At 36.2% G+C, this 14,204-nt stretch overlaps 1 protein-coding gene across 1 annotated transcript; it reads right to left on the reverse strand.

Moving 5' to 3' along the window:
• Positions 1-4,650: 4,650 nt before the first annotated feature.
• LOC105973590 (putative disease resistance RPP13-like protein 2) lies at positions 4,651-11,559 on the reverse strand. The gene is made up of 3 exons (XM_012998624.2): positions 10,836-11,559; positions 5,023-7,240; positions 4,651-4,926 (listed from the first exon to the last, which is right to left on the reverse strand). Exons 1-2 carry the CDS (start codon positions 11,331-11,333, stop codon positions 5,045-5,047), a joined length of 2,694 nt encoding a protein of 897 aa, XP_012854078.2. The 5' UTR covers positions 11,334-11,559; the 3' UTR covers positions 4,651-4,926; positions 5,023-5,044.
• Positions 11,560-14,204: the final 2,645 nt, after the last annotated feature.

The raw sequence follows: 14,204 nt of genomic DNA on the forward strand, positions 1-14,204 counted from the left end.
CACGATATGATTACAAAGTATGTATCAAGACTGACGGATGGATGCGCAATCTACAAGGCTTTGGATTGGACATAATCCGTCCAAATTGTGTCGAGCCGTCGACTGTAAAACAGGCGCTGAATGGGAGGCAACCCATTATTTATTTTTCGTCATTTATTTTGTTAGTTTTCTTTTATTTTGCATTTTTTTTTATTTAAAGCTAGATTTCACCCATTTTTCTTGATTTTTGCCGGTATCTCGTTCCCAAGAAAAGAAGAGTTAGAAGTCGGGAAGTCTAGGCAATTCTGGCAATTCGCCCTCGGTGCCAAAATTCATGGCACCCCGTGCAACCAAAGAACACTTTCGCAACCGTAGAACACTGATCAATCTGCGGCACGACTGTTCAGGGCATATTTCTTTCTCCTTTCTTTTATTTTCGCATTGAGGGCAATGCATGATTTAAGTTTGGGGGGAGTTTAGCTAATTTTGATTTGGTCTTTTGCATGCATATCATATAACTTAGTTTTATTTATGTATTTCGATTTCCGTAATTGTGTTATGTTTGTCACATGCATTTCATTTAGGATCGAGTGTAAGTTGCATTTCCGGATTCTATTGAAGCAAAGCAATTAATGAATTAGTAGATGGGCTAGTTGATTTTAAAATTGAAATTATGGATAACCGGCTAATTATAGATGTACCTTCCGACTGCGTTTTTGCAACTTGTGTGGATAGCCTTTCGAATCCTTTCCGATTAAGCTTGAGCGCACTTTTCTGAGGGGTATAATAGTCTGACGTTTGGGGGGCGAGTTAGAATTGAATTATGTGTTCACGATTTCCAGGTGTTGGCTAAAAGTTCTATCAATGGTCTTTACGTTTTTATTTTATGTTCGATGTTAAAAAAAAAAAAAAAAAAAAAAAAAAGAAAAATAATAATTTGTGGTATTGTTGTGATTCACGCTCTGATTTCCCCGCCTTTCTGACTCGAGCTTAACCCGTTGGGTGCACCTCGTCGCCTAAGTCTCTCGAGTTGTCAAGCTTGGGGGTTTCTTGGACTAAAGTTCGATACATGGGTCAGGGAGATAACACAGTGGTGTCGAGCCTTGCACGAGTCACGATTATTCCCGTTTCAAAAAAAAAAAAAAAAAAAGAAAATAGTTGTGATGAAAATCACAATATATCGTTGTTGTCATTTCTTATTGAATAAAAAGACCTACTTATGCCCAGCTCGAGTTTTTGAATTTCAGAATCAAAACTTACTTTTCACCCACATTTCTACTCAAAACCCTCGATAATTGTGTTTATTGTTTAAATTACGGATTCTTGAGTCTATCTTTCATTTTGGTGTAGAAACAACTAATTGCGTCGGTAAGAAAGTCGAATACCTTAAGCCGTATGCCATTCTAAGATTTTAGGTTATCTAGCTCGTTTCATCTTTGGAATTAATTGCAATGCTTTGACCAATCCGGCAACTTTGTGGGTGTGTTGTCTGAAAACCCTCACGAGACACAACTCGTCCTTTGGGGGTACCCAGGGGTTCAACGGCTTGTTGCATACGCTAAATGCAATCGTGATTCCCTACGTTAGTGGCCTAGGTTTAGTTTTTCTTTCGTTTGTCGTTTTTGTTTTTGTGTCGTAGTTTTGTTTTGATTTACTCGGGACGAGTAAAGATCTAAGTTTGAGGGTGTGATAAGTGTTCGTTTTGTGCAACTTTTACTTATCTAATCTTCGTGTTTTGGTCTTCATTCGTCCGAGTTTTCGGCTTTATTTGTATATATTATGTTGTTTTTGTTTTATTTATATTTTAGGTAAAGAGAAGCTATTTTTGCCGATTCGAAACGATTTTGGAAGCGAAGCCGAAAATCAAACCAAACACGTGCAAAAGTGCATTCTCGCGGATTGTGGCAGTGTTTGGTATTTCAAGCATAACTTTTGCATACGACCTCCGATTGAGCTGATTCAAGTGTCCTTAGAAAGCTAACTTCAATATCTACAACTTTTGTGAAATGCACAATTGTCGAATTCGGACTGAAAAAGGGTAAAAAAGGTGTTTGAAGTTGATGCAGAGGCCAGATCGCGATCCAGAATCACCGGATCGCGATCTGGTGGCAAATTCCAGTAGCAGCGAAAAGTTGGGGCAGATCGCGATCCGCACTTCCTGGATCGCGATCTGGAAGGCGGTGCGCAGTTTTCGAGGTTGCCAGATCGCGATCCAAGAAGCCCAGATCGCGATTTGGGCACAGAAATCGAGACTAGTGTTTTTCTTTGATATCTAACTATAAATAGAAGGTCTCCTTTTCATTTTTCGACCTCTCGATAATATCTCAATTATCTCTCGACTTTTCTTCGGTTTTCTCTTCGGTTCTCGCCAGTTCTTCGCGGGAAGCTTCGACGAGGGTTTCGACTCGGGTTTTTCATAAGCTTTTCTTTACGTTTAGTTTATGATTTCTCGTGTTCTTCATTTGAAGGCTATGTTTGTAATGAACTGAGCATTTTCTTTTAGGGGAAATGAAACCTTGTATATATTGATTTTGATTTCCAGATCTGTGATCTATTTGTCGTTCTTTGATTCTGTTTATGTTTTCCTGTATTAAATGCTTTCGATTGTTTGGCCAACAGTTGAATTGATTCTAAATGGGAATGAACTCGAGAGAGGATTTCTCGTTTGATTTTAGGAAAGCATAGCTCGGGTTGTGGAAACGGAGACGTGATGCACCTCGGGTAGCCCTTAAGGACTTGACCTAAATGCTCTCTTAATATCAGGTTCTGAACGGAGACGTCGGACCTGTGGGTAGACTCTAACTACACTGGAGACGGGGGTTAGGGTACTTTAGTGTCTGGGTTAGCGAACATAGAATTGACAATAGATTTCGATTTGTAGATCTTTATCGATAGTACACTGGTGGATTTTACCCTAGAAGCCATCACACGTTGGAATTCCTCGCGTATACTGGCGGACCGTTGTTTTCATTATTTTTGTTTCCTTTTGGCTTCATGTCATCTCCCATCTTTTTCTCCCGTCTAGATAAAGTTTAGGATAGTATAATTACGGTACATGGTAGATTTAGGAACTTAATTCCCTCTGGATCGATATCTGGAATTCACTATTCTACAAAACGCGATACTGTACACTTGCGGTTATTTATACGTAGGTTTTACGCGTATCAACGTGAGGAATCCAACGGGGTAGCCTGTCAAATCCGACTGCCGGAACACAAATTAAACCTCCGGCAAGACCCACGATTGTCGAAATACGCCATGACTGTAAAAAGATTTCATAAATAGATCGAGTGCTCCAAATTGAATGAACTCACCACCAAAAGAAAGAGCTCGACGAGAGCAATCCAACGGTAGTTAAACCATCGAATTCCGACATCGGAAATAAAATTATGACTCCGGGAACCAACTTCGCCGGTTGAATATCAATGGAGGCGGGATTTAGATCTGAGAGTTGAGAAAGGAAAATAGAGACCGAAATGAGTTGGTTAGGGTTAAAAACTGATTTAAAAGAATATTCTGAGTATTTCAAATCTACCAAGAGGTATGTCAAATTATTATCCAAATAGAAGGGATTTGCACTATGGTATAAACATCATGGTGGTTAGTTATATATAATATCAATATGAGAGATGTGTCCAAAATAATCCCTTATTAAATATTTATTTATAATATAGTTTAATTTTAATAAAGTAAATTATTAATAAATATATAAATAATTAACAAATCATAAACCACGTGCAATCGAACGTGTCACTTACTAGTAAGATTAAAGGGAAAATTTGACAAAACTCCCTCACCACACAATTATCATTACAATAAGTCCAATTTTGTTTTACATTTTTAAGATAAATCCAAAATAATTTTTATTAATTAAAAACACTTAATTATCACTATTATACCCCTACTTAAAAGATAATGTATATTTAATTTTAGTATTAAAGATATATAATATATTTTCCATTAAAGAATCCTAATAAATAAGAAGTTAGTTACTTGAATTAATGACCGTATTATCTCTTTCCTATCCAATAACCCCCCGTCTCTCTCCTCTCTCTCTCTCTGTCTCTGCGTGTTGAGTTTTGTGTTGTCATTGGGTCTTATCATTCTAACAAGGCAAGCAAGAAACCCTATTGGTTATGAGTACACCTTTTATTTATATATATATATATATATATATATATATATATATATATATATATATATATATATATATATATATATATATATATATATATATATAAAGTAGTTTTCATGTTTATATAGAATGATTTTTATTTAAAAAAAACTGGAAAGAAAAAAAAAACCATTTTTTAAAAAATATTGAAATTAAGAAAAAAGAAAAACCATGAAAAAACGAAAATAAAAATAAAACCATTTTTTTAAATTAAAATAAAAAACATTAAAAATATAAATAAGAAAAAAAATAATTTAAAATAAAAAAAAACGAAAATAAAAAAGTAAATTAATTACAATTTATTTTTGAAATCGAAATAAAGAAAACAATTAAACAAAATAAAAAAGAAAAGGAAAAAAAACTGAATTGGCGTAATTAGGGGAATAATTTTTGGAGAAGATTTGGGTGTAGATTATGGGTATAATTTTTTTTAAAATTAAATAATTATACTAATTAATACTTAGTGGGGGCATACATGGTTTTTCAGACTCATTGGATTTATCTCAAATATCATTTATAAATAAAGATTTATCAAGAATTAAAATCCCAATAAAGGGTGTTTGCCATATAACCCCAAGATTAAAAGCTGAATGGAACAAAAGTTTTTGGAATTAAAGAAACACACAAAGTAATACATGGAAAAACGATGACACTTATTTCAACGTTCCTCATTCGGAACAAGATGACAAAGACCAGCAGTTATTGAAAGGGATTGTGCAAAAAGCCACAAGAATCTGGCGCCACACACATAATGCACGTCCACTTTTATTCACCTGCATAAACGAATCAACAGTTTTATAGATACACCAAAGAACAAATGTTATTACGAACACTGTGTGAACCAAAATGTACGGTATGTACGTACGTACCTGGTGATCATACGGTAATTTATCAATAGTTTAAGACAGATCCAACGGAGAGCTTGAATTGGACCCCCCATCTCGTTTTCTGTTCTCCTTGATGATTGTCTTTTTGTTTCTCAATTTCCTTTGCCGAATCGGTAGCCGATTTTTGAAGGGAGTCTATCTCCAATCTCTGGAGTTTCTTCGCCAGCTCAAGTGGAATCTTTTGCAGCTTTCCACATTTCTTGATCGAGAGACACGTCAGACTAGGAAAATGATCGACGGTCGTCTCCCAATTAACGAGATCAGCTTCTGAAACGAGCAAGAATTGGAGACTACAAAATGTACGACTAACTACCCATGTTATTCCGGTGAATGCATTTTGTTTCAACTTGAGGACCTGCAGCTTTTCGATTTGTGCTAGTATAGACATATCACTCCAATCGAGGCATGTTTTCCTTAGACTCAGCCTCTTTAGATTTTTCGGGAAACAGTTGGTTTTCGGAAGGCGAATCATCGATTTTTCGTGCACCAGCTTCAACTTTTCAAGGGAACGCAGTTTCTCCAAGAAATTGTTGTTGCCATCGAAAAGAGTTGATAAATTCCCACGAACCCGCAGTTCCTTCATGTTGCGCGCCTTTTTGGCTACAGTTTCCGTGCAGGACTCGGGCGATAATGTGCTCAGTGTTTGAATGTTTTGACCGCCCTTACCTTCCTTTTCTTGGTCCAGAACAACGGCCGCTTTTGTCTTGAAATGCCTCAGACAAAGCATTGCCCATAAATTTGCACTCATTGTAAACGTAGGAGAATCCGTGTCGACTAGAAGAGTTTGTAGGTTCCATAGCTTGGAGATGGACTCGGGAATGACTTTGAGATTATCAACGTATAGCGTGACGTACCTCAAATGACTTAGTTTGCTTATCGTTTGAGGGAATTGATGGAATTTGATGGAGTAGGAATTCAATACCCGGAGCAACTGGAAGGTATCGGGGATAGCATTGATGTGATCTTTGTCCAATTTCACGGGATCTTTGTAGAAACAAAGAAAGGAACGAACGCTCGGGTACTCTGTTTCTCTAGAGAGGAATTCGGATAGATCGGAGTTGAAGCAAAAACGATGGTACTTTTCCGTAGCGGGAATTTGCGGCGGAACAAGTCCTCTCTCCGATGGTTTGATCTCTTGGAAAAAATTCATCTCTTTGGCTTTGGAAGTGCAGAATGCATGTATGACATCATGAACACCACATATTTTGTTCTCGCCCATTTGATTTGCTCTACCGACCATCACTAACTTCCGGTTAACAAGATCATTCAAATACTCCTCCGCGGTTTTCTCCAAAGTTTGGCCTTCCTTTTGTAGTATAAATCCTTCAGCAATCCACAAGCGAATCAATATCCAAGCAGGGATGTCGTAATCTTCAGGAAACACCCCCATATAGACAAGACACTCTTTCAACTCATCGGGCAATATATCGTAACTCAACGCCACAACTTCCACTATGCGCTTATCTTTGTCTGTTGCCAAGAAACGAATAACGTCTTCAGACACCTCGGTCCATTCATCTTTCCTCACGCCCATCGGCCGCTTTCTTGCGTCTTTGGCCAGAAGAATTCCTCCTATCACCACTATTGTCAGAGGCAGTCCATCACAATTTTTGGCTATCTCTTTACCAACGTCTTCCAACTCTTCGGGACATTCACCGACATCCTCAAATACCTCCAATTGAAGTAGTTCCCAACTTTCTTTTGGTGTTAGGAATCGCAAATTATACGGTTCTCTTCTACCAACACCTGTACCAACGTCCTCAAAGCGGCTGGTTATTATGACTTTACCTTCCCCATTGTTCGTCGGCAAGAAACTCCTAATAGTTTGCAAGTCTCTGACCTTCCATACATCATCCAAAACAATCAAGAACTTTATGTCTTTCAGACACCTCCGAACGTCCTGCTCTAGATCGAAATTATCTTTGCCGGACATGTTCTGGTCCGTGAACTCCTTTAGAATGCTGAGAAGCACGTCCCTCTTGTTGAACTTTTGCGAAACATTAACCCATATACGAATGCGGTACGGACCTTTGAGTGTGTCGCTATCGAAAATCTTCCAAGTCAATGTTGTCTTGCCCAGGCCAGGCATACCGATGATGGAGATAAAATCAAGTGCCTTCGTTTCTTCGGCGATGTAGCCAAATATGGTCTTTTCCACATCTTCCAGAGCTACAACCTTGTCTCTCCTGATCGACTCATCCTGTTGAATGTACAACAATACTTAAAAAAATACTCTATAAAACTATTTCTTAATGTTGAAGTTAACAAATGTTGAGTCACCTAACCAGAGCTTTGACGATCTACCACCGGAAAAAAGTTAAAAGAGAAAAAAAGATAAAAGAAAGAAAATGGAATGTCAAATGTTAACTAATGTTGAAGTTAATTAATGTTGAGTCACCAGAGCTCCGATGACCTAGGCCACCATCGCAAAAAAAAAAAAAAAAAAAAAAAAAAAAAAAAAGTACAATAAAAAAAAATCGGCCGGGTCAGACGGAACTAAGTCGGGTCAGACCGGATGGACTGGGTCGGACCGGCCTGGTGGGCGGGCGGGATGGAATGGTGTGGGTTGGGCTTATCTCAAATAGAAATATGAAAGGCTACTTTGGAAATTTTATGTTTTTGTGGGTTTATATTTGAAATGAAGTTAAATAGTGGGTTGATTTGTAGTAAAACTTTATTTCATGGACCTAACACAAATTCACCCATATAAATCCACTTTTTAGCCGATCAACCAATTTTTCAACATATTAATTATTAACTATATATGGGTTAGCATTGTTGACCCAAATTGAATGGATCGGTGATGATTGACTACCATAAAAAAAAAGGGTGAAAATTGGATTGATTATTGGGTAAAACCTACTAAGGGTATAATTTGTATTCTTCTTCAATTAAATTGGAGAAGGTAGGGAGTTCTATGTTAAAAAATGGTCTACTATAAATAAGCCCATCATGAGCTACTTATTTATAAAAGACTCTAGACAAAAAACTATTTTACAAAAAAATCTAGACAATGTCGAGAGGTACGTAAAAGACTAAAATACCTCATCACATCTTAATATGCTCCAATTTCATCATTTAATTCAACTTAACCTCAAATTTCACCAATCATTCAATTTTGACACCTAACACAATTTTGACTACAATTTCGCTCGTCGCTGCCGTTGACTATTTTTTTCTCTCTTTGTCTTTATTTTTCGTCGGTTTTCAAATGGAGCTCAAATTTTAAAGAAAAAATAACATAATATTAATACTTGTAATATATATAAATAAATAAAAAATATCCAAAAGAATTTACTTTTAAGGGTAAATTACAACCACCCTTGAGGTATGGTCAAATTACGAAAACCCTCCTCTTGTTTGGATAATTACAATCACCCCCTCAACTTCTCAAATTTAGTGGAATCTTCGAGATTATATGGAATATTATCACTTTTGTACCCATTTTATCCCATTCGAACTCTACGTTTTGTACCCATTTTATCCCAACTTCTCAAATTTAGTGGAATCTTCGAGATTATATGGAATATTATCACTTTTGTACCCATTTTATCCCATTCGAACTCTACGTTTTGAAGCAAGATGATCATAATATGTGTTTCTTGGCTTGTATATATCAGATTGTGGTGCATCAGAAACTGTATTTTTACAGAAAACAAGTACAAACTAGAGCACATTCTACGAAATCTAGATGATTATATTGAATTTGACACCATAAAGGTAGATGTGTAAGAAAAAATCATAGTTGAGGGATATATGTAATAATCCAAACAAGACAGATTTTTTTATAAATTAACCATACCTCATGGGTGTTTGTAATTTACCCTCTTACTTTTATATTAAAAAGTTAAAATAAGGCCCCAAATTTATTTTTTTGCAAGGATCTAATAGGGGGCTTGGGCACCTAACTCCATGGAAGTTAGGCAATCGCGGAGCAAATATAGGGCCAGGGGAGGTAGACATGGCCACGGGGCGGGTCGGGTCCGGGTCCGGGTCCGACTTTTCGGGGACCCGAAACCGACCCGCGGGGAGGCGGGTCCGGGTCCGGGGCGGGTCCACCCGGGTCCATCCGGGTCCGGTCCGGGTCCGGGTCGGGTCCGGGTCCACCCGGTTTTTCAATTTTTTTTTTTTTTTTTTTTTTTTTTTTAATAAGAAAGGAAAAAAAAATATATTGAAACTTGAAAAAACATGAGATTAACTTTAAATTCAAAATAATAAAAACATAATTGAATTTAAACACTAAACAATTTTAGAAAAAAAATGAAACAATTAAGACTTTGAGACATAAACTAAATAAAATTAAAGTTGTGAAGATTAAATTATGGGTATTTATAAGTGAAAGTAATAAGTGAGAAATTTTTCAAAATTCAAAAAATATCAAAAAATCTTTCTTTTAAATTAAATCGTATTTTTTTATATTTTTCAAAATTAAATATATATGCATTTGTTACTAGTGGAGATTTTTGATATTAATAATTTATAAATATTAATAAGTTATTGTCAACAATTGAGGTTAATCGATTTAAATTTGTTACTAGTCGAGATTTATATTTTTAATTAATCATCTTATGATAAGATACTCAATAATATTAATAAGTTCTTGTCAATAATTGAGGTTAATCGATTTAAATTAATTGAAATGAGTTATAATCTATTTTTTTTAAATAAACACATTATTTTATTTTTCATTCGATTTTTCACACGGTCGATTTTAATAACATAAGTTAATTTGTAATAAGCCAACGCATTTGTTTATATATTGAATTGATTCAATACTTTATATTTTTCAATAGTGGAGATTATATTGATACAGTAATTAATAATAGATGTTTTGATGTATTGAACGGTTATTCTATATATTTTTTTTAAAGTTTCTTATATTGCATTTGTTAATTATTTAATTAAAATTATTTAATAATAATTAATATGAGAAATGTTTCATAATTTCAAAACTAAAAAAAAATTAAAATTCAATCTTTCTTTTAAAATAAATCGTAATTATTTATATATGCATTTGTTATTAGGGGAGATTTTTAAATATATATATGTATTTGTTTTAGGTGAGATTTTTAATATTAAAGATAACGAACCTGACAATTAATAATTTATTAACATTAGTTATTCAATTGTTATAATTATTTTATAGTATTATTTATAATTATATATACATAGTTAAGATTAATATTCCAATAAGTAACTTTGCCCGAGTGGTTAGTGCTCACTAAACCACTCGGGCTACCCGGGTTCGAACCCCAAAGCCTGCATTTTTGGTGATTATTTCATCAAAAATCCGGGTAGACCCGACGGGTCCTCGGGCCGGGCCCTCGGGTCCGGGTCTTCGGGTCCATCCACCGGGTAGACCCGACGGGTCTCGGGTCCAAGAAGTCGGGACCCGAAACCGACCCATACTTGGCCGGGACCGGGACCGGGACCGGGTCCGGGTCCACGGTCAACGGGCCGGGTCCGGGGCGGGGCGGGGCAGTCAACGGGTCCGGGCCGGGTCCGGGTCAGACCCGACCCGTGGCCATGTCCCCCGAAAATTTCTTAAATTTCTATTATTTTATATAAAAATGTTAAAAAGTTGTGTAATTAAAAATCATAATCAGTCCCTCTCACAATTTCTTTAATGCATTTAGGCCCCCGCGTACTAAAAAACCCGGCTCCCATGATGTTAAAAGGTAAGGTAAATATAATTTAGCATTGAAATATTTATACAAAGGTGATTTTGCAAGTAAATCTACAACCGAAGAATAAAATAATAAAATAGATGGGTCAAAGTGTAAGAATATATTCACCTTCTTCACCAAGGCCAGCGATTCTTTAGCAGATGAGCCAGATCCAGCTTGCGTGGTTTTCAGGTTGTGTAGTTCGTTCTTTGCGTCTTCGTAGATCGGTTTCAGCTCCGCTCGGAGTTTCTGGACGGTTTCCGCCATGCTGATAGTAGTTACTAGGCCTGCTGCCGCCTTCTTCCCGTGGCTCAAAAAATTATATTTCTTCTTGGGCTTCGCCGCGGGAGCCGTGGCGGCGGCTTCTGCTTCTGCTTCGGCTCGGCTCAAACAAGTGTCGAGGGCGTCCTCGACATCGTAAATGGCCTCCCTCATCCGCTTCTCTATCACTTTGAAGAGCGGGCCCTTGTCCGGCATCTCTGCCGCCTCCTTAAGGCACGCCCTCACGGGTTCGAGATCCTTCTGCAGCTCTAGGAGCTGTTCTTTTGCCTCGGCGATCAGAGTTGCGTAGTGTATCACTATATTCGTCACCATTTCCACCAGCGACTCCACTGCTGTTTCCGCCATCTTGATACAGATCTAGAGAGAGAGAGATTTTGGAGAGAGAGACTTTGGAGAGAGTCAATGTGAATGGATATTGATCGGTGTTCAAGTTCTCAAACGATGTAGATTCATATTTCTATATGGTCAATACATATGTAGATATATTATACTTGCATATAGAGAGAGAGAGAGGGAGAGTATAATAATACCACTACTCGAGATTAACGCATTTGATGGAGAAAAAAAATACAAATTTAGTAAGCTTTTAGTGAGTAGTTATTTATTTAAATTTGCGGTAGAAATCCACCCATAATAGATAATTCAATGAAAAATATTTTACTTTTAAATTTTAACTATGTGTGACAAGCTCCACTTAATGACCGTTGGCAAGGAGATTCGAACTTGAGTTAATTAACATAAGTTCCCTGTCCAATGATGTACTACGTTGATGTATTTAATTGGCGTAGATTTATCAAGAAGTGTGCAAGAACAAAAATAGTAGTTTAGTACTTGTATAGATGATGTCACAAATATTTATTTATTTATTTATATTATCTTTTCATTTTAAGTTATCCCAATTGCTAATAGTCCTATCCCATAACTCCAAGTACCAAACTAAGTCTCTACCCATCAAAGTTTGGCATTTTGTGCTCCAAGGTCAATAGGTCAATATAGTATAGGGTAAATAGCAATTAAGCACATGTGCTGTGAGCTTAGTGCACATAATTTCTTTGTACTTTCAATATAAGCAGATACCTCTCTATAGTTTGAATTATATGACATGCTCCATTTATATTTCCAATATAAGCACATATTATAAAATATATTAAATAAAAGTAATTAAAAATATGCTTTTTTTTTTTTTGGTAAATTCCACTTTCTTCCGTGTATTTTGGTTTGATATCACTTTACCCATTCTCCCATTCTACTCTCAATTGTATCGATTTGCCCCCTTGTACTTTGGCTCGATATCACTTTACCCCCTTCTACTCTTAATTGCATCGATTTGCCCCCTTGTACTTTTGCTCGATTTCAGACCCTTGACCTTTACACCGGTTGATCTAAATATGAAAATTACTACAAAGCCACTCCTCCAAGTTTAAATAATTATTAAAAAAATAAAAAATAAATTGTGGCTGGCGTCGTGGACTATGTTTTCTCGTTGTCTTGAATTTTTTATTATTTTGTTTTTTGTCTGTTTTTTTCTTATTATTATTATTTTTTTTGAATAATTATTTAAACTGTGAGGGTGACTTTTTAGTAATTTTCAGACTTAGATCAAACAGTGTTAAGGTCAAAGGTTTGAAAACTAACGGCGATGGCACATTGAGACAACTTTTCAAGTACATTGGCAAATCGATGCAATTGAGAGTAAAATGGGGTGAAGTGATATCGAGCCAAAGTACAAGGGGGAAAGTAAAATTTACGGTTTTTTTTTTTTTTTTTCTTTCAGGGCTGCCCTCTTGCAATTACATAGTTACGGCCGTAATTGAAGCAACATTGGTCGGAAAGTTTTACGTTGTCGACACTTTTTTTAATATTGAGGCAGCAACATTGGCTGAAGGGATATAACAATGAATATGTAACATGTGAAAAACAAACTTCGCCCCTCATTGAAGCACCAAATATATTCATTTAATAATTGGCTAAACCACATGGATCCATACACAGCCTTTAATAGACCATGTGGAGCTACTAAAGAAGTGTGTGCTAAAATTCTCTCATTTCGGCACACTATCTATTTTACTTTTTTTGGATAAATTGAACTTAACCCCTGTGGTTTCATTTTTTTTGCATTTAACTCTCTTGTACTTCTAATATAAGTAAATGACTCCCCTGTAATTTAAACTTTGTGCACATGAGTCGAGTCATGACCCCTTTTATTTTCTATTATTTTACAACACAATTTCTAATCCACCATCATCAGTTTATACTCCTCAATCATTTTCGTCTTCACTTTATCGTTCACGATGAATGTAATAAAGCTCCCCAGTCACACGATTTTGAATAATTGCAATTATTAAATGAAATATATTTGTTATAATGAGCTAATTGCACATAACCCTCTATGTAATTTCGAATTGCCGAAAAAGTCCTCGTGTTAAAAATATTAGCAAGGACTCCCCTGTGTTGTGTTTTACGAAGCACACCACCCCTTACTTCAAAATTGATGGTTGACTTATATGCAATGACTAAACTACCCCTAATACATTCTTAGTAATTTTCAGTTTTTAACAAAAAGAAACGAAAAAAAATCACACAAAACAAAGCAAACCAGCTTCTCTCCCCTTCATTGCCCGTCTAGGTAAAGGAGAAGAATGGTTGGTGACAATGGTGGGTGGGGGTTCTTTTTTTGTTTTTTTTTCTTTTCAGATCCGAAGAAAAAAGTGTTGCAAGCAATTTTCGGTGCACGGAAATTGTGGATTAAGAAGCTAAAGTAGCGGTGGTGGCATTGAAAGGCAGCGGCGGCGACATGGTGGAATCGGAGAGTCGGCTTCGAGTTTGGCGGAGTAATTTGCAGTGACGGCAAATGATTCTTCGAGTTTGACATTATTCTTCTTCTTCTTCTTCCTCAAAGTACGAATTAAGTTTTCACAAATTGGAAGAAAATGCTATGGAAATTGGAAGAAAGTTCTTTGAAGGGTTTTTGTATTTTTTTTTGTTTGGTGCTCTTGAAGGTTGAAGAAAATGGCTTAATTGAAAATATAAATGACTCAATTGAAAATCTTAAAAACTTCATTTTGGTACTTATAAAATTTCTGGTTGCATTTTGGTATTTTGTATCAAAAAACGAACCCTCACTCTCATCCATGGCGAGTGAAGTGCACGGTGAGCTCTTAAGGGCCTTATTGCCTTTGACTAATTTTTATAAGGGAATATTTGCTAATTGTTTTA

This window comes from Erythranthe guttata, chromosome 4 (genome assembly GCF_056151865.1).
Source record: "Erythranthe guttata isolate IM_541 chromosome 4, IM_541, whole genome shotgun sequence".
NCBI classification, from domain to species: Eukaryota; Viridiplantae; Streptophyta; class Magnoliopsida; order Lamiales; family Phrymaceae; genus Erythranthe; species Erythranthe guttata.